At 36.0% G+C, this 20,346-nt stretch overlaps 10 protein-coding genes across 10 annotated transcripts; 8 read left to right on the top strand and 2 right to left on the bottom strand.

Annotated features, from left to right (window-relative positions):
• Window positions 1–4,884, top strand: EIN_079490 (protein serine/threonine kinase, putative; the record flags this gene model as incomplete). The annotated part of the gene is made up of 4 exons (XM_004184325.1): window positions 1–4; window positions 90–521; window positions 635–2,977; window positions 3,140–4,884. Coding segments are annotated over 4 exons (4,524 nt in total), but the record flags the coding sequence as incomplete, so codon positions are not given.
• Window positions 4,885–4,930: 46 nt separating this feature from the next.
• On the top strand, window positions 4,931–5,257 carry EIN_079480 (protein kinase, putative; the record flags this gene model as incomplete). The annotated part of the gene is made up of 1 exon (XM_004184324.1): window positions 4,931–5,257. One exon carries the CDS (start codon window positions 4,931–4,933, stop codon window positions 5,255–5,257), a length of 327 nt encoding a protein of 108 aa, XP_004184372.1.
• Window positions 5,258–5,649: 392 nt separating this feature from the next.
• On the top strand, window positions 5,650–5,952 carry EIN_079470 (hypothetical protein; the record flags this gene model as incomplete). The annotated part of the gene is made up of 1 exon (XM_004184323.1): window positions 5,650–5,952. The coding sequence occupies one exon, from the start codon at window positions 5,650–5,652 to the stop codon at window positions 5,950–5,952; it is 303 nt and encodes a 100-aa protein (XP_004184371.1).
• A 418-nt stretch (window positions 5,953–6,370) lies between these two features.
• On the top strand, window positions 6,371–9,010 carry EIN_079460 (hypothetical protein; the record flags this gene model as incomplete). Its single annotated transcript, XM_004184322.1, has 3 exons — window positions 6,371–6,709; window positions 6,792–8,504; window positions 8,546–9,010. The coding sequence occupies 3 exons, from the start codon at window positions 6,371–6,373 to the stop codon at window positions 9,008–9,010; spliced, it is 2,517 nt and encodes an 838-aa protein (XP_004184370.1).
• A 154-nt stretch (window positions 9,011–9,164) lies between these two features.
• Window positions 9,165–10,856, top strand: EIN_079450 (hypothetical protein; the record flags this gene model as incomplete). The annotated part of the gene is made up of 1 exon (XM_004184321.1): window positions 9,165–10,856. One exon carries the CDS (start codon window positions 9,165–9,167, stop codon window positions 10,854–10,856), a length of 1,692 nt encoding a protein of 563 aa, XP_004184369.1.
• A 119-nt stretch (window positions 10,857–10,975) lies between these two features.
• Window positions 10,976–12,783, bottom strand: EIN_079440 (hypothetical protein; the record flags this gene model as incomplete). Its single annotated transcript, XM_004184320.1, has 2 exons — window positions 10,976–11,284; window positions 11,350–12,783. The coding sequence occupies 2 exons, from the start codon at window positions 12,781–12,783 to the stop codon at window positions 10,976–10,978; spliced, it is 1,743 nt and encodes a 580-aa protein (XP_004184368.1).
• Window positions 12,784–13,931: 1,148 nt separating this feature from the next.
• On the top strand, window positions 13,932–14,657 carry EIN_079430 (hypothetical protein; the record flags this gene model as incomplete). Its single annotated transcript, XM_004184319.1, has 1 exon — window positions 13,932–14,657. One exon carries the CDS (start codon window positions 13,932–13,934, stop codon window positions 14,655–14,657), a length of 726 nt encoding a protein of 241 aa, XP_004184367.1.
• Window positions 14,658–14,770: 113 nt separating this feature from the next.
• Window positions 14,771–16,174, bottom strand: EIN_079420 (hypothetical protein; the record flags this gene model as incomplete). The annotated part of the gene is made up of 1 exon (XM_004184318.1): window positions 14,771–16,174. One exon carries the CDS (start codon window positions 16,172–16,174, stop codon window positions 14,771–14,773), a length of 1,404 nt encoding a protein of 467 aa, XP_004184366.1.
• Window positions 16,175–16,510: 336 nt separating this feature from the next.
• EIN_079410 (hypothetical protein) lies at window positions 16,511–17,830 on the top strand (the record flags this gene model as incomplete). The annotated part of the gene is made up of 1 exon (XM_004184317.1): window positions 16,511–17,830. The coding sequence occupies one exon, from the start codon at window positions 16,511–16,513 to the stop codon at window positions 17,828–17,830; it is 1,320 nt and encodes a 439-aa protein (XP_004184365.1).
• Window positions 17,831–18,714: 884 nt separating this feature from the next.
• EIN_079400 (hypothetical protein) lies at window positions 18,715–20,286 on the top strand (the record flags this gene model as incomplete). The annotated part of the gene is made up of 1 exon (XM_004184316.1): window positions 18,715–20,286. One exon carries the CDS (start codon window positions 18,715–18,717, stop codon window positions 20,284–20,286), a length of 1,572 nt encoding a protein of 523 aa, XP_004184364.1.
• Window positions 20,287–20,346: the final 60 nt, after the last annotated feature.

Raw genomic sequence — 20,346 nt, 5'->3', positions numbered from 1 at the left:
TTGTGTTAGTTGTCTCACAAGAAATTGCGTTTCATGTGACTTGAATATATGTACAACATGCACCAACGGGTATTATCTCAACAATGGAGTTTGTGAGAAGTGTTCAACAATTGATGAGAAGTGCACAACATGTAGTTCTACTGACATCTCACCACATTGTGATTCATGTGAAAATGGGTATTGGGTTGAAGAAAACAAGTGTGTGACATGCGAAGGGTGTGGCTCACTTGGGTGTGAGTATATGAGTGGACTCTGTTATAACTGCCCAAATCAGATTCAAGTTTTGATGTTGGGGAAATGTGTTACTGTAGAAGGATGCAAAGTTGTAGAAAACAACGAATGTGTTGTTTGTGATGATTTGTATGTTAAAATAGGAAAAAGTTGCATTAAGACGCAAACGGAGACAACTGAAAATGTGATCAAATTCAGAAAGTTCTATGTCAGTTCTATTGACGTCAATTGCACTACTTTTACAACCAAGGGATGTGATATTTGTGAAGAAGGATATTACCACTATGAAAGTGTGTGTCTGAGATGTGAAGAAATCTATGACAATTGTGAAAATGTGGTGTTGTAACTTTGAACAACTTTAATCAAACGATCTGTTCTATTTGTAAACCGTCACATTATCCAGAAATATCATGTCACGAGTGCACGTTTATAAATGGGTGTTCTGAATGCATCAATTATCTCACAAACAACGAGACTTCAACAAAAGAGTGTACAAAGTGTATGGATATGTTTATCAACAACGCAGGAGAATGTGTGAAAATAGCGAAGTGCCTTCAAGGGGTCGGAGAGAGGTGCACATTATGTGAAAAGAATTACTTGGTGTCTGAAGGTCGATGCAAGCCATGTGGTGATGTTGTTATTGGTTGTAAGACAAGTACCAAAAATGAATGCACTTCTTGTATAGAAGGACATTATATTGACTCGAATAAACAATGCAGTAAATGTTTAGTAGATAATTGCTTTGTGTGTGCTCAAGATGGTACTTGTAATACTTGTGTAACTAACACAACGAAAAACACCGACTCAACTAAATGCTTTTCATGTTCCATTTTCAATGGGTGTACTTTGTGTGATAATACAACCCCTAATAAATGTTTGTTGTGTGCTCAAAATTATTTCAAAAAGAACTACTTGTGTGTGTCATGTTCAAGTCTCAATAAGTGTATCAGTTGCTCAGATGAACTCACGTGCCTGCATTGTGTCGATGGATATTATCCAGACGATGGAAAGTGCAAGTCATGTCTTGCCATAAATGGCTGTAAAACATGTTCGTCGACATCAAAGAAATGTCACGCATGCAAAGATGGGTATTACCTCGACAACGAGTGTAAATTGTGTGGTGATGTTTTCAGTAAATCTGCCACGTGTACAATGAAAAAAGTATTTTCTTGTCAGCCACACTACTTTTTGAAGAACAATCGATGTGTTGGGTGTGATGCACTGTTTGGTTGTTCAGAGTGTGAAAATGAAACGATGTGCACTAAATGCACTGATGGACTCAATTTGTACAACAATGGAACAACTCAAATGTGTTCTCAAGATTGTGACATTACAAAGTGTGTTAAATGTGATATTAATGGAATGTGTGAAATGTGTGAAGAGCCATACACTCTTGACAAAATGACCAACAAGTGCAATTTGTGCTTTGATGAACACCAAAATAGTGGAAAATGCTCAACAACAGAAAATACCATTGAAGTTTGTGAGTCAAAAAGATTTTATTTGGAAGATGGTGTGTGTCAAAAGTGTAACACTACATTGAGTGAGTGCCAGTTGTGCGACAATTCAACAACTTGTATATTGTGTTCCACTGGATTTGTGTTGGATGTAAATAACAAATGTGTTGCAAAAACAACTTCGATGAGTATTAAAAAAGCAACAAATTGCGAATCAAATCGACAGATATTGGATACTGAAGGTAATTGTGTTGACATTTTAGCAGATGAGTTCAAAGTGTCAGAAAGTTTCAGTATGAAGTGTTTTAATCTGTTTTATGGGTGTTATTCACGTGACTACAAACTCAATTCAACAATTGATGTTGACAATTTGGAGTGCTCTGCTTGTCAAAGTGGCATGGCGTTTGAGTCTCGAGAAACCAAGAAGTGTGTGACAACAACAAATTTGATAGACAGTGAGGGATATAAAATCGAGTGTACTACGGGATGTTCGACTTGTACAAATGGAACGAATTGCCAATACACAAAATCGTTTGAGTTCACAGCTCGTTCTGATGCAAAACTTTCATACGAGAACCACAAATACTGTCAGAAGTACCAAGAAGGGTTTGGGTGTGTGGAATGCTCCAACTCAATAAACTTAAATGGAATTTGTTCCAACATGGAACGAACACAAAAATGCTCGTTTTATTTAGAAAGTGACAACACTTATAAATGTGAAGGATACATCGAACCTTCACAGACTAAAACACGTGCTACATTAAAGACTGAGAATGTTGTATGTGAGGTGTTATCGAACGGACTGTGTATAAAATGTTATTCTAAATATTTTTTGAATAAAGAGTATCCGCCAAAATGTGAGTCCTGTAGTAACAATTGTCTGACTTGCACAACACCAACTACATGTCAAGTGTGTTCGAATGGGTTTTCTCTGGTAAATGGAAGTTGTGTTTCACTATCAAATTGTTTAGTATCAACACCAAGTGGATGTACTGTGTGTAATGAAGGGTATTACCTATTACTTGGTTCATGTAAAATGTTAAGTGAAATTCATTGCAAATCTATTGTAATTACAATAAACAATGAGGTGCAGTGTACATTATGTGTAGAGAACTACATTTTGAGTGAGACGCAATGTGTTGATATGTCTACTGCGCATTGCCAAAGTGTCGACTTATCAACTTCAAAATGTGCAATTTGCGAAGAGAAGTACAAATTTGATGATAACAAAAATGTGTTTCAATGGAAACGACGCAATGCTCATATTCATCATCAGGCGATTGCCTCCAGTGTGATTCACAAATCTCACTTGGAACGTCCAATGAAGGTGAATCAATTTGTAACACTGAAATAAAGACAATTTATTGCAAAAAAATAGCAACACGGGGTGTGCCAAGTGCTATGATGGGCATTATCTGAGTGGCACTGAATGTCTTCCATGTGATAAGAAGTACTCAATTGTTCTAAAAATGCAGGAAGTTGTGTTACATGTGCTTTTGGGTATTATTTTGACACGACAAGTAACGACTGTATTTATGTTGGTGAACTTGCTGAAAAGTGCAAACTGTTCTTACCAAGTGGTGTCGATTGTGCTACATGCAACGAGGGGTACATCCTCATCAATACAGATTGTGTGAAATGTGACGAAAAGTGTCTGAGTTGTGTTGGAAACATTTCAAATTGTGTAAAATGCAATGTGAAAGGTGGGTATTACGAAGACGTCGAATTTACAACGATAGAAGATAAGAAATGTGTCACAATAACAACACTTGAAAATTGTGAATGGGTTTCAGAGTATGGGTGTGCTGTGTGTTACGATGGGTATTATCAAAACAAATATTACAAATGCTCAAAATGCAATGACTTATGTGCAACGTGTACAAACAATAACACATGTTCGACATGTGTAGATCAATACGTTTTGATATCCAAAACTTCGCAATGTGTGAAATGGAATTCAATTGTAAATTGTAAATCATATGATTCAAAAACTCAGAAATGCAGTGAATGCAATGGAAGCAACAAAGTTGGACCAAATGGAGACGAGTGTGTCCACAAGACAAATGTACTCTCAATTATACTTCCAATCATCTTTTGTATTTTAATGGTTGTTATTATCATTATAACAATAAGTTGTATACTTTTCTACATCCATTACAGAAAAGAAGAGAAGTTGAAGAAGTCACTTGTGAATGAATTTTTGTTGAAAGATTTAAAAAAGAAAGGAGTTGAGATGGTATATCTTGGTACTCAAAAAGAACGCATTTTGTGTTCAACACAAGAAATACATTTTGAAAACGAAATTGCAGTTCAAAAAGACAGCGACTGTAAATTTATGATTGGTAACGACAGAGCATCTCTTTTAAAAATTCAATTCATAACACAAAACGACGAAGAAAAATTTGAGTTGAATGTTGGACCTTCCATCCCAGTGTGTATCAAGAAAGGTCGTGCTGTTGAATTTACAGTGACTGTTCATCCGCTGTGTACACTTGAGAAGACTGTTGACATCACTTGTTCAGTCTTAAACATCAACAAAGGCAAAATTTCAGAGATTAAAATCCCAGTCAAATTTGCGTCGGAAATGTCGACAGCACTTGACCCGGACGAGTTGAAGAAAGAGCGAAAACTTGGAGAAGGAAGTTTTGGGATTGTGTACAAAGGAACATATCGAGGAAACGTTGTTGCCATCAAAGAAATGAAGGAAATGGTTGTCGCAAAATTAGGAGCAAAAGGTTTTACAATGAATTCAACCGTTGAAAGTTCAAGTCGAAATTTGACAAAGAACGCAACAAAAAATATCCCTAAAAATAACACGACTAACAACTCTTCGATGACAACAAGAGACAAAACAGCGGCTGAGAAACAGATGGATAAAAAGATGGACGAATTCAGAAAGGAAGTTGCGATGTTGGCCAAGTTTGTGAGTCCATACGTCATAAGATTCTATGGTGCGTGTTTCATACCAAATCGGATATGTATGGTCACTGAATTGGCCAAGTATGGCAGTCTGCAAGACCTGATGAAACATAAAAAGTCTGACGAAGTTATCATGAAAATGCGAATTAAACTGATGTTGGACACTGCCAAGGGAATTCAGTATTTACACGCAAATAACACTCTTCATAGAGACATCAAGTCAGACAACACACTTGTAACTTCACTTGATTTTAACGACGAAGTCAATGGGAAATGACTGATTTTGGAGCGTCGAGAATGTTAACAGTCTGTGTGATAACATGATGTATACAAAGGGTATTGGAACACCAAAGTACATGGCACCTGAAATCACAAATGTTGAAAAGTATACACTTTCAGCAGACGTGTATTCATTTGCAATTACCGTTTTGGAGTGTTTGACATGGAAAGACCCGTTCGATGAAAAGCTGTTTCCATACAGTTGGGATATCACAAATTTGATTTCCAGAGGAGAACGACCAGCAATTGAATTGGAAGATGGAGAACAGAAAGGTTTAATTGAAGAGATGTGGAAACAAGACCCCAGAGAAAGACCTGATATGGATAGTGTCGTAGATAAACTCAACAAAATATATCAAACAAATAATTGAATGGTGGTGATTTTCAAATTAAATTATTATTAAACTTTACTATACTGGAAATTGTAGTTGGAGTTTGCAGAAAAAAGTACAGCTTTTTCCTGCTAACTTGTTTATATGAAAAAGTTATTTATTCTATTTTTAATGATTATTTAACTATAAATTATAATATATTTATGAGTATCCTAATCATAAATATATTTGTTGTTTATAATTTAAAATATAATTTCTATACTATATTCCAATTAATTGCTTTCTAACTAAATATAATTAGTTTAATTAAATTATTTAAGATACAAAAATACTTAAACAAATATAGTTAAATATTATAATATTACTAATAATTAAAAAAGAATAACATTGTAATTTGAATCTAGTTTTTTTATACTTCTAATTCAAAACTAATGATGAAAGGATATATAACAACAAGAGGACTGTCTTACAAACTCCCACGAATACCCGTCGAATGTCGCCATTTACAAATAAACAGTGAACAGGAAGATCTGACCAATTATAAACCCACTTCAATGGAGATATCATATCGATTACCCCTCCCCGACTCCCGAACTTATGGCGTGAATGTTGACATGTGTCTTCCTGAAGTTTACTTTACCCCACATGTTCAAGACTTTGGTTGTTTTCCACAAGACACAGAATTGTTTGGCTTTGACAAAAAGTTTGTTCTAAAATACAAGTTAAGGATATAATTGACACTTAGAGCCGTTTCATCAACACCACAACAACAAGAAATACCAGCGAAAGAAGACACATCTTTTTTTAGTTTAAATATGTTTGTAATATTGATGTATTTACCTTATAATTAAAGTCACAACACAGGTCCGCCAAAGAACAACTCAATGTAATCAAAAACTCGATGAAGCCCACGACTTCCACTGCCGTTAAAAAGGAGGAGTTTCTTGTCCCTATTCTCCTCCAACAAGCATCAGAGATTCCTTCAAAGTGATTTGTATAATTGAGACGTATCTTTAGTTTGAATCCCTCAAAGTGTTTTCAGTTCGATCCATTATTCGTTCAATTGATATTTAATAATTCCAAAATTAAAAATAAACTATTTAATAGCGAACAAAATCGACTTTTTTCTTCGAAATAAAACTGGAAATATCAATGGAGGCACCAGACCCAATCCAACCTAAAGTTTACAAATTTGCAGAAAAGCTATACAGTTTTTCGGAACACGCAGAGAAGAAAAAGGTAAGAACATTGCTCCCCACTATGATGTCTAGCTCTCAGAAAGTCCCTGACACTCCCATGAACGAGCCAAAAAACATTGGAAATGTGCATGACTATTCCCAAGCTGAAAGAGACATTCCCGAACTTTACACAGTAAAACCAGTAAACAAAGAAGTCTCGATTTTCACTAAATTTGCGGAAACTACCGGTGGCGAGGTGACTAAAGAGAAAACTGATATCTTCGAGGAAATCATGCAAAACGAGTTTGGAGATGTTTGTTAAACTATAAATGTGTTATAGAACAACTATTATTACGAGTTTTGTGGTAGTCATATAAAGACAAACTGACAGACAGACTATGGTGGACCACCCCCTCGACATGTCATCGAAAGGTACATTTGACATCATTCTTAAATTCTGCAAAAAGACGAACGACCCTGCAAAGGAAAAGGAGAAGCAATTAGATTTTCCATATGCACGAGACAGAGCAACGAATTACCGAGAAATAGTCGACACTATGATTATGAAAGAAATCGACCAAGAGAAGTTCACACTACTCGACTCGATTGCTAGTGTTAGCTCGTTACAAAACTCGTTTATGAAAATCAAAGAGGATATGTGCGCATTGTCGGAAAGACTGCATGCGACACAAGAGAATGTCCGATGGTTGATGACGGGGAACATGAAAGAATACCAGAAGTATCAAAACATTAGAAGTGTGATGGACAAAATGCACGCGATCAATGATGTTATTAAAATAGTGAGTGATGTTGATGATCTTGTAGAGGAAAAGGAATACAAAGAAGCAATCAATTTGATTAACAACGGACTTGATATCATCGATTGTAAGTTAGCCGGCATTAGATGTGTGAGCAAAGACGAATTATACTTGAAACAGACGAAAGCGCGACTGGAGAAGTTTTTAAAGAACCCCGAGAAATTTGTGTTTGAGCTCTTCACACGAATTCAGTTGATCGACGAAGTCATTTACAACATCAGTCGAAAGGACGTCAGAGAAGAATTCAAAGAACTTATCCCACAGATTGTGATGCTCTTCAAGAATGTTATCAGGTCGAACGGACAAGAAGATTTTGTTGAAAAGTACATCACAAGTATTGAAGGAGTCGAACACGAGCTGTGCTATGGATGCTTACCACTCGAATTTCTAAAGAAAGAGGAGTATTTAAATTTGATGATGACAAAGCAAAGCGACAGCGAACTTACTTTAGAGAAGAATGTCAACTTGAAGAAGTTTATCATGAAACTCAGTATCAACGAGTTCATGAGCTACTTTTTTAACATGATGAATAAATTGGAAGAGATCGTTGTGCGTGTAGAGATGGTGCAAGAGATATATGACGAAGTCAAAAAGAATGCGGGAGTGATTGGTATTGATACAGAAATGAACAAAGTGAAGGAGAGGGTTGAGGACATCATTGTCGAATACGCCATGCTGATGCTGAGTTACGCCAATTTGCGAAACTTGAAGAGGGATGAGTATCAACTTTTTGAGAAGAAGTACATTGCAATGATCGATGAATTACAAGGAGTTGTGAAAGGCACATTTAATAAAGTGAATAAGATTCGAACAACGTTCTTCCAGATGTACTTTAGTACGTTGTATATCTGTGGGTTTGACGATATGCTCAAATTCATTAAGATAGAACAATTTGTTGCGCTCACTGATTCGATGAATGTCATTGAACTTGTGAAAGGACTGACGCAATTGATCAATCCCAACGATGTTTCTTGTCGCACATTAAAAGTGAATGAACAGGTCATGAGATATCAAGGAGAGAATTACATGATCATAGCTTCATTGGATAACGTTTGTCTGTTTATAAGCTCGTTTTTGGAAGGGTTTTCGTTGAACGAAGGAGGAGTCAATGAGATGGTGTTTGAAAAGGCGAATCAAGTGTTTCGAGCGTGGGTGGAGAATATGAAGATGTATTACTTTGTCAATTTGATAGCGTCTGATGTACCAGACGATTATTGTTGGAGATGTATTTGTGTGCATCAGTCTGTCCAATTTCTTGTGAGGATGATGGAATTGTTGACAACTGGATTTGTTTGTTTTTTAATAATTAAATTCATGGTATTTAAAACTAGATGAAATCAAATGAGGAATTTACAATGATCCAAGACGACTTCGCAACAGAGATGAAAAGCATTCGGACACAAATAGTTCAATTCTTCCGACTTACTGTACGAAAATATATGTCATCGAAAGCTGAGGAGATGGAAGGAGTTTCTGTGGCGAAACCACTCCCTACGCCACCAAAAGGAAAAGACCCAAGAAAGAAACCACTTCCACCTTCACCTGTAGTGAAGAAGGGGAAGGAGTTGGGGAAGATCACTGATGTCTCTGAAAAGTTGAATAAAGACATCAACCTTCTTGTCAAGAAGTACTTCAGTGACGAGTTTCAAAAAGAAATTGTCGAAGAAGAGAGCCTTGCGTTGAAAGCAATTGAAGACGAATTTGTCGAAAGTTTGAAAGAACCGAATTTCCAGACAAAAGTTGTTTCGGATATTGAATTCTTGAAGGATGAGGTTGTGTTAAAGCTGGGCAAATAATTGAAATCGTAATTGTGTTATATATTATAGATATACAATAGAATATATTTGTATATAGAATTGTATATGATATACGCCATTTAATATAACACAAAAAGTTGTTCTTGAGGAACAAGCAAACTCGAAAAGAACTGAAAAAAAGAAAACAGTGGAAATGTCTGATAGACAAGTGCGGTTGAAGGCTCAAGTGTTCAAAAACGCTATAGAAGGCGGGAACACAAACAAAATCATCGACCAGATGCTGAGTAAAACAGTGATTAAACAAGACCAATTGACTATTTTAATTCACATGATGTCGAAAGATCCGACGCGACTTATGGCGTATTTAGCGAAAATCAAACTGGACGAGATGGGGTTGGACATAGAGAGGACTGTGTTTGAAATGGTCGAGGCCGGAATGATGAAAGAAGCGAAGGACTTTGCGTTTAAACACTCGAGTTCGAGTTATGTGAAACTTATGATAAGAAGCGCACTGAGCTGCTCTCCCGATGAGGCGATTCACACGTACGAGTCGATTATCAATTATATTAATACGTGCCCCCTTCCAGAAAAAGCGCAGTTATTTGTTAAGTTTGGGAAGTACATTGTGGAGTCGTTGTATGTGTATGCGATGACGGATAAATATTCTGCAAGCGCGTTAGTTGCTATCAAAAAGGTTCGTGTCATTCTTGTCTCGATCTTTTCAAACCCGAATTGCGCGAAATACAACCCCGAGGATTTTGTTGAGATTTTGGAGTCTGAAAAAGACCAACTGTTTTTGTTCTTAAAAGAAGTTCAAAAGTTTTCGAACAACGGGACTAAATTTAAAGTCAGTGATAAAGTCAAGGAATTGCTCCTCGAAAAGGAAATATGTGCCAAAAATGAAAAGCCTTCAAAGGCTACAATTGCTGCATTTCAGACGATTGAGAACAAACAATTGTATGACGTTAATGTGTTGTTTGAAAAGAAAGTGTTGGACGAAACAGTGACCGACCCCGACGTCAAAATGTTGTGTCTGTTGCAAGAGGGGAGTACTGAGAAAATCAATGAAGACGATCAGATGGATATCGAGTACTTACCCATTGTCAAAAAAGAGGAAGACCCAAAGAAAAAGTACGATGGCGTCGAAAATATAATAAAAGGACTTTTGAGAGGAGACCAAGTCCCACAACACCGGTCGGTATTGGTGTTTGATGAAATGAAAAGATTTGACATAACTAGCGATACATTACTTGAAAATGGGTTCAAAGAAAGTATGAAGAATGGCCTCTCGTTTATTACTCAAATACCTGAACTCCAAAGAGAGATCGAAAAGAACGGGCCACAGTTGAAAGACATGATGGTGATGAACCCTGAGAAGTGCAGTAAGTGCAATAACGAATTCAAAGATCTCCAGTCCGAATACCCAATTGCGACATTCATGTGTGGACACTCATTCCATATGAAAGAAGGATGTTTCCCGCCAAATGGAGTTTGTTCAATATGTAATGGAAATGGTCCATTGACCGAAAAAGAGTGCGATGAGAAATACAGAGACGCAATCAATGAAAAGGAGTTCAATGGATTCTTCGATTTGGTTAAGAGTGTACCAGTCTTGGTTCAACCAGACGATAATGGAGAAGAAAGTGAAGAAGAAGAAGAAGACAATATTAGGTATACTGAAAACACTGAAACGTTTGAAAACAGAGAAGACGAACAAATGGTTATGGACAACTCAATCAAAGCAGAAGAACTCAATTTGAACCCATACTTCTCAGCAAGTGGGTCGGAAATTGCAGCGAAAATGGACATTGTCTCTGCGTACACAAGCTCTGAATTTACTAATACAAAAGCTATGCAAGACCCGTTTTTTGGAGATGCATTCTAACTCTTTCATTGTTCTATTTTTAAAGCGTTATGTACTATAAGAATATAACTACAATATTATAATAAAACTGTGTTAGAACATAAATTTAGAACATACATTGTACAAAATATTGAAGCTAATTAGAGTCCTAACAGTCGACTCATCAAGACTGTATTCGGAGGGAACGAATAACTTATCGTTTGTGAATCTCTGATGTACAACACGATTTTTCCAAGTGAACGTACCTTTTTGATGTTCACCAATTTCTGCTTTTCATCAAAGAACGTTGGTAATTCACTGATTCGAGCTAAGTCCGCTAACCACAAATGAAGGACTGGTATCTTTGGGAACGGAGCTCTGTTGAAAGCTTCTCTACAACCTTTGTTGTTCATTTTCAGTGAAAAGAGTGTTTGGAGTGATGTGAATTGAGGCAATGTCTTAGACAATTTCTATATTTTAAGTAAAATGTGAAGTGCCCAAATCAAACATAGTAAAGTGTTAAATAAGAACAAACCGACTCTTCTTGTTGATTGATAACAACTTGTATTGAAGAGAACACTACATGCCCCATATTGTAATTATGAAGTTCAACGCATTCTGAAACGACATATATAAAGAACGTCATCGCTTCTTTTCTTTTTTCTGATGAATCCGCTTTTGAAAGTAAAAAAGCAACCATTTCGCCGATTTTACTAGTGTAAGAGGTATACTCACTTATACTTTGGCATTGTATTTTTCCAACAATAATTTCATTCATTTTGATTGCGCGTAATTTGGCTTGGTCCACAAGTGTGACTTGTCTTGCGAAATGTTGTGCAATGGTTTTCATAACTTCACCTTTCCCACTTTTACACGTTGTGTACTCATCAAACATATTAAAAAGCTCGGTAGTGGTTGTGAACATTTTGCACTGATTTTCTGTATGGAATCCAACATGTGGTGATGACATAGGCGATCGTGACTTTGCTCTTCCAAACAACGCATTGATCACAACTCGCTCTTGTTCATCAAATCCTTTGAACCTAAACACTCTTGATCGTTTAATCTTTTCAATAAGGAAAGGACATTCTCGAATTAAAGATTCTGCGTGCATTTCTATAAACGTTTTAAATAAGGTATAGAGTCTCCGCGAACACATGTTAATTTCAAGTGGGTCTCTGATATTAAAATTCAATTCTAAAGTCACTGCAATCGAATCCAATTGGTCTAAAAAGACCAACACGTCCATTATAAACACTGAAAAAATTGCGAAGTTTTCAACGAAATTTGTTTCGATCAGTGTTGTATTGAACATAAACTTAAACATTGTTTCTATGGAAGAAGCCATTAATAGCGTTTGTTCTGTTTCTTCGTCGTCAAAGAAAAGCGGCTCTGACGCGTCTGCATTAAAAATTGTACTGTTTTGCCTCATCAAATCAAGCAATTTATTAACTCCAGAAATGTTTTTCTCGACCGCAAAAGCAGAGAGGAGTGCATCTCGACACGCAAACAGAAGATTCTTGTCTGTCAATAATTTTAAAAGTTCGACCCACTTCTGCAAACACAGTCGGTGCGTTTTTTCTAAAGTCCAAACAAATATCCGGAGGGGTATAACACTGTCATTTGGATCGATAGATGGAATACACGATTCGTTCAAAACAAAGCGAATTCCAATTACTGAAATGCCTTTGATCAACATAACCAAAGCAGACTCTTGAGTGACTGGAACAGGCTCGCTTTGCCACGAAGATGAATAACTCAATTTTTGAATGTCCATTAAGTGTTTAAACTTCACTGGATCAGGGGTGCACTTGATTACAGTGAACAGTGTTAAATAAGAAAATGGAATTTGTGCAGTAGTTCCAACAATAGAGTTAAGAGAAATATCCGTCGTTGTTTGAGTCATCGTACGAGAAATGTCCTGAAGCTTTGGAGAAATTATTTTCATTTGCGGTTGAAACAATGCCATAGGATGATGTTCAAGTTCATATTGCTTAATAAAAGAAAAAAACACCAACTTTTCTTCGAATATATTTCAAACAAGAAATCGGTATTGACAACTTTGAAAAGAACAATATATTATAATTTTAATGTTACATGTTAATAGTAAAATAATTGTTATTGTTAAACAATTATTAGTATATTTATTAATTAACTTTTGTTTAGAAATTTTTTTTTAATTCATTTAATAAATAACAACAACCATTTTTTTGTCAAAAATTGCGGGAAGATTACTGAGTTAAAAAATCAACTCTGTTTTGGTTTGAAATGAAAATTTTTACAAATATTTTGTAATATTTTTTTTTCGAAAAATTTGGAGTATTTGAATTTTTCCTTAAAATTTTTCAAAAAAATCAAAATAATATTTAAAGTAGAGTGTAATTTATTTTTAACAATTATCACTTGCCATTAAAAATTAAGTTAATATTGGATTATTTAGTTTTATTTTCAACTTGAAACTTGAAATAAACACAGTTGAATATTTTGTTGAACTTATAATTTGTGATTATACTTTTATTATAATTAAAAAATAAATAAGAAATATAAAAGAATTATTATTTTATTAATTTGTCATTTTAACAAAAAAAGTAACTTATTTTACTAATAATTATGATAAACGTTATTTTATAATAACAAATAAATATGTTTTTTAATTTAAAATCTATATATTACACAATTTATAAATTCAAAAAATAAACTAAAAAGTATCAAAATATAATTACAGAAATTAAATAAAAATAATTATTAAAAGTTATTCAACCAAGATATTTCAAAACAAATTATAAATTATTTATTATTAAGTTTAAAAGTTATATTATAATAAATATATTATAATTTCAACTTTTTAAGGATTCAAATTGAAATTCTTTAAATTTTGACTAAAAAAGAACTTAATTATTTATCAAAATTATACTATAACAATTAATTAGAGAATAGTATTTGTTTTTTTTCAAATAACAATTAACAAAAATAAAAAAATAAATAAAAAAAACAAAAACTCAACTTCGAAACAAATTTTAATTATTAGTAAAACAACTATAACCGAACTTTTGATTTAATTAAAAAAAAGTTGGATTTAACAATTCATTAAAAAAACAAGAATTCAAAAAACACATAATGAGTAGACAAAATGATCACGAAGTGGTCGAAGTCAACGATGACGATACCGAATCTCAAGACGTCGAATTACTTGGTGTTTCCCAGAATATCCACAACAATTGCGAAAGTGTTCAAACCAGTTTGAATACTTTACGTGAACGTATTGACCAAGTCCAAAGCCAACTTTTGTATGACGTAGATAACATGGCAACTAATAACTTCACAGAATTATTGTCCGATTCTTCATCATATTTTATTGATGATAGGCCAAACATCTTCTCCGATTCGGAACTTTCCGACGACAGGTACGATTTCGATTTTTCCACGCGTTATAATCCATTCAGCATATTCCCGAACTTCATTCGACTCACCCAACCACTAACGTATTCCCCAACATACTTCATTGACGGTCTACACAGCTTTGGTCCAGACTTTTCACCACTCCAACACGCCGAACCAGAGGTTCGCACCGTCGAACAGATCCCCGACTGGATGAAACAACCAAAGAAAGAGACAAAGCCAAAAGAAAAGGTCGAAAAAGAGGAACGCAAAGACAAATCGAATGGACTTAAATGTGCGATATGTTGGGATGTGTCCGACGATGTCGTCACAACACAATGTGGTCACATCTTCTGTCGTGAGTGTATGATACACCTTTTTTCAAACAACGAATCAGTTCATTGTCCATATTGCAGAACACAACTTACCAAGAAAGATGTCCACAGACTCTTCGTCAACGAGTAAAACGATTTCTCTGTGAGTTCTTTCCTCTCAATCATTTGGTTTGTATCTTTATTGTTTGTATTTGGACAAGACCAACACTAAAAACCAACACTGTTATATAATAAAATTCAAATTTAAAAATTGTCAGGGTTGAATGGGGGAAGTACCGTCGAACCCGATGCGGATGTCGCAGCACTCGTCGCTTCTCTACTCCTCCCTTGACTTTGAGTCGACTTTTGCTGGTTATTTCTGTTCTTCGAATTCTCGATGTTCCTCCATTTGTCTTTCAAGTCGACACAACTCCTCCCGTCAAATTTGTAACTCCCAAGTATGTTCTTCCAGTGCCCGATACCATACTGTTTCACCCCATCAATCAAATTCTGCGTCTCCTCTTCACTAAAACGTCGTTTCTTCTTTTTCTGTTTGTGCTCGTCTTCGTCGCCAACTTTGGGCTTTGAAGTCTCGACAGCTTTGGACGTCGTCTTTGCCTTTTTGGGCTTTTCTTCTTTCTCGACTTTGACACGAGCGGGTGCTTGGTATGGGACTGTAGTGGCAGTAAAATCATTTGAGATGACTGGACGTGGCGGCATCTCAAGTCCCTGTAACTGCATTTGTGCGATGAAGTCTTTCACCTTCGGGTCCTCGCCAAGTACAATACTTTGAAATGTCTGTGGGTCCAAGTTCATCGCTGTTTGTATCTCTCTGACCGACACAAAGTCAGAGCACGGCCACGAAAAATTTCTCGAAACGACTTTCCCATCCAAGTAGTTGAAGAAAACGTCGCGAATTGCGGATTGCGTTGATTGTTCTTTATATTGGTACAAAAGTTGTTTGATGTGGTCTATAGTGCGATCTAAAGGATACCGTGACAACAAGTACTGTACTTCAGTGATTCCTTGTAAGTACTTTGTTGAGTCGACGTTATCTTCTTTTGGGGGAGCTTTCATGAGTGCCTCACAAGCTGTCAAGCAATACCTTCTTGATGTTGAAACAAAAGGTTGTTCGGAGGATGCGGGCAAGAGGATGTTAAGTTCGTTGAGAATATCAGTTGTTTGCATTTGACTATTTGCAAACATATGAAACACACAGATCATACCAACTATCCCAATAAGTGATGGGACAGTCTTTATAAGACCGGCATTTGCATCGGAACAGTAGATTTGAATGACAGAAGCAATCACCTTTGGTAAGTTATCGACCTCACAATAAGGCGGTTCGACACACTCGAAAAATTGCAACACAAAAGCCAGTGACCGTTTGTTGTGTAGAGCTTGTGACACGTCGCAGTCGAGGAATATTTGTTGGTTGATGCATTGTTCGTACAGGTCTGTCGTGACGCCTGTATCGACCAAGTACTCACAAATAGACAACAACATTTTTTTGTGATTATCGTACAAATTGAGGTCGGAAGCGTGCGGTTGTTTCATCAACTCTATCAAATGCCGTGTTGTTGGGCATTTGTCCTCGTTATAATTTGTACTCATCGCTCTGACTTTTTTAGTATTTTTGTTCAAACACTTTTTGTCTTTTTGAGCCATCTACGTTCTATTTTTATATCGGCTTGGAGCAATAAACCCTACCGAAATTTCCTAATTTTTCGGCTTTTATTTTAGTAAAATAGAAATTTTCTTTTTCTTTTAGGGTTCGACGGGTTACTTGTGAACGGCGATTTGGGCATTTCCTAATTGCTGACAAGAAAAATGACCAAAATAATGATACCAACAAACGCTGAGAGATGAGGATTCAATTGCCTAAGATATTATCTTAGAACAAAAGGCTCACTATGAGAACAGTATCACTTGGTTTAGTGAACTCTGCGTTTGTTTTACCATTTCAATAAATCAAATCAGAGAATTGAAACTCGAAAAGAGGGAATGGGAGACGAAGAAGAGCGACAAGCAAATATTGTCGCGGAAGCTCAGAGCGACACATCGACGGAGGATAGTGTAGACGAGCAACCCCTCCGCATCGAGACATTAAGTGCAACTGAGTTGGTTTCAGTCGCGACGTATTTTCAAGATGAAGAGGATTACATAGTGTTTTCTCTAATAAACAAGAAGTGTCTCCATGTCCTCGATCTGTTCACATTTAATCCCATATCAGAGACACAACTCTTTCCCAATGTTAAAGTCCAACACTATTATTCCGAACAAGACTATGTTCTTGATGGCGTCGATTCCTTTGTCATTTGTTACCCAGTCGCTTTAAACAAAGCAGTGCGCTTTAAAGAGAACAAAGTTGTTTGCACGCAAGTAATTTACACCAAAGAAGATGTTGCAATGTTTGGTGTCCATATCCCACGGTCGTTGTCCATCGCGTTGATTGGCGCATCTTGTTTTGAAAAAAATTATTCAGTTGATGTGATGATCCTTCCCGCAACGGTGAAGTCGATTGAGCAAGCCGCATTCTCACAATGCAAAAATTTGGAGTCCGTTGCATGTGGGACGTCATTGACTTCTCTTCGCGATGAATGTTTTTCGGGGTGCGAGTTGTTGGAACAAATTGGATTCCCTGTCGAGGGGTTGCGCGCAATAGGCGACGACTGTTTCTCCGAGTGCCACAGTCTCCGCAAAATACAATTTCCACGGACTTTAATTGCCATTGGCGATGGAGCCTTTTACGAGTGTGTTGAACTGACTTCATTAAGTTTCCCACCAAGTGTCGACTTCATTGGGCCCGGGTGCTTTGAGAAGTGTAGTCAGTTACAACGCGTCACACTCCCTAACAACATTTCTGCAATAACTAGCGACTGTTTTAGGGCTTGTTCCCTTCTCAATGATATTCAATTTCCAAGCTCATTATTAAGTGTTGGAGATAACGCTTTTGAAGACTGCGTGAGCTTAAAGCGACTTGATCTCAACTCGATTCGTAAGGTCGGTGTTGGTGCATTTAAGCGATGTTCAAGCCTTACAGAGGTTGTGATGACAACACACTTGATGCGATGTAAAATAGAGTGTTTCCTTGGGTGTGCGAGTCTGAAAAGTGTCGAGGTCCCATCAACACTAACTGCATTGCCAAAGTACTTCATGTCAGAATGTGTGAAACTCAGCGAGGTTGTCCTCCCTGAGACTGTTGTTAAAATCGGTGATTACTGCTTTGAGTTGTGCAAATCTCTCACCAAAGTTAACATCCCGCGTGATATTGAATCTTTTGGTGTTGGGTGTTTCAGCGGGTGCACCGCGCTTAACCAATAGACTATACGATTTAGTCTACCCTATCTATAATTCGATAATGGGTTTATTCAATTATGTTCTTCCGTCTTTTTTTTTCACCGCAATGTGCCCTACTATTTAAGGGTTGCTACTCTTAATTAGAAGTTTTTTTTCATGACCTCGGCACTTATTTTTGGTAAACATTTTTTTCTAAGCAATTTTTATTGGGCATTTTTAGAAATTCATTTCCTGAATATTTTGCCTTAAAAATTGAAATAAAATCTTCAAAAAGATTATAGCTTTTTTGCATTAATTAAAATTAACAAGTGTATATAACAATTAGTAAAACATAATTTTTACAAAAAAAATATTTAATTTATTTATTTTACTATTGTATATTATAATTTTTATCTTTCTATATAATATAATATAATTATCTATACAATATTATTGTTATTTTTATAATGATTTTTATAATTTATAATAATTTATAATAATCAGTTTTACTAAAAATATTTTGTTTTTGAGGTTTGAGGTTTGAGAATGTGATTTTGATTAGAATTACAATCAAACTTGATTATTTATAAAATGTCAATTGTGAAATTATTATTATTTATTATTAATACTATAATTATACTATAACAACGACAAGATTCAAAATCTCAATTAAAAACGAAATGACATTGAATCTTATATATGCAACACAAAAGAAAAACGCAACCGAAGCTGCGCATACGAGATGACGTCAGTGTTATCAATTCGACTGATCGTTATTTCTGTTTGTTGTTTCTTTTTTAAAAAATGAGATTTGACAAACAGACGAAAATGGACACGTCACTTCAAAGATCACTCACTTTCAAAAATTGAATAAACTGACTCTCCAATATCTTCAATTTGAAAATCTTGATGATTGTGGGCTTGGGACAATGCAATTGGAATATCTCGATTTATCAAACAACGTTTTGACAAACATTGATTGTTTAACACAAATAACTACTTTGACGTACCTTAATGTAGAAAACAACCAATTGACTCGACTCCCAAAACTTGTTTCTCTCAGTTCACTGAACATATCGAATAACCCAATCACAGACGACAAATCAATTTTTATGGACTTGAGGAACTTGACGAATTTGACTTCGTTATCTGTCAACCCATCGTCACTTAAACAAAAAGTCGACATTGTCAAGTTGTTTGACAATGTCACTACAGTACTTTCTTTGGAGACTAAGAAGAAGAGTTCCACAGACAAACATCTGCTGGATTCACACAAAGAATATCTCACAACAATTCTTTCTTCAAAAGACCCGGATGTGATGTATTGCTCACTTTACACACGTCTCCTTGTGTTACTTCTCCCACATTTAAAAGTGTTGAATACGTCAATATTAAATATGAGCGTGAAAAATGAAGTGAACGATTCAATTCAACGCGAGTTCAAATTCTATAAACCACAGAACGTTATTACTTCTATCAAAGAAAGAAAGTCAAACGGTATTTATTGTGTGAATCCACAACAAGGACCAACTTCACAATTCTCAGAAAGTGTGTTTCAACCCATTTTCACAACAATTAAAGACCCACGACAAATCGAATTTTCAAAACTCATCCCAGGCATCTCGTGCGTATCAACTCGCTCTGGCGAGTTGTTCTACAGCGAAAGATTTGGTAATTCTGTCGAACAGTTGAACACTGAATTCACAGACTTTTCATACTGCACATTTGGGCGAACACAAAGTACTTCGAAAATGTTAGTACGAGGTGGACGGGATGGGAGTCTCTCAATTTACAATTTGGACGTTCAAAAGAGTCCGATGAAGACATTGCACGACTTGGAAAATATCAACTCGCTTTGCATAAACGTCGACTCTTCAAACATAGTGACTTCGGGATATTTAAACAATATCTTTGTCTTCGACTTTACCACTGGTTGTTTACATCGTGTGATTGGTGGTGGACACTCTGATGACGTTAACGGCGTTAGTACGAGTTGGGTAGATCCCAATCTTTTCTCTTCAGCTTCCGACGACCACATGTCGAAGATATGGGATTTGCGTACAAATTGTCAAAACAGTGTTTTCAACTACGAAGGGGAGACTGCGCTTTACGGCGCAACGTTTGCGAAAGACAACATGAGTTTGATAATCAGTGGGGTTGACAATTACGTTGCAGATGTTGACATTCGGACTGGTAAAAGTGTTGCAATGAAACTTGAAAAGAGTTGGTGCACGAAAAATAAAACATGCGCAATAAACACACAAGACGGGGAGTATATAGTCTCTGTTTTTGGTGAAAATGTCGCGAACGTCTCGTTGAGAAGTAGTGGCTTGAAAATACTCGATTTAAACTTTCAATGCGATTTGTTATCTTCTTCAAGAAACGGTGGTTTAATTAACGTGAGAGAAGACCCTTGGAACGAGTATGAACTTTATTTCTCACACATCTGTAGAGATAATGAACAGAAATACTCGATGTTTAAGTGCTCAATGTTTGCTTAATGTTAACTTACTATACATTTTACTATATTTATAGTTTAATTGATTGTATATGTGGATTGT

The sequence above is a fragment of the Entamoeba invadens genome (assembly GCF_000330505.1).
Source record: "Entamoeba invadens IP1 unplaced genomic scaffold scaff_1105074725643, whole genome shotgun sequence".
Taxonomy (NCBI): Eukaryota; Evosea; order Mastigamoebida; family Endamoebidae; genus Entamoeba; species Entamoeba invadens.
The sequence above is the reverse complement of the archived record's forward strand: the minus strand, read 5'-3'. Positions and strand labels throughout refer to the sequence as shown.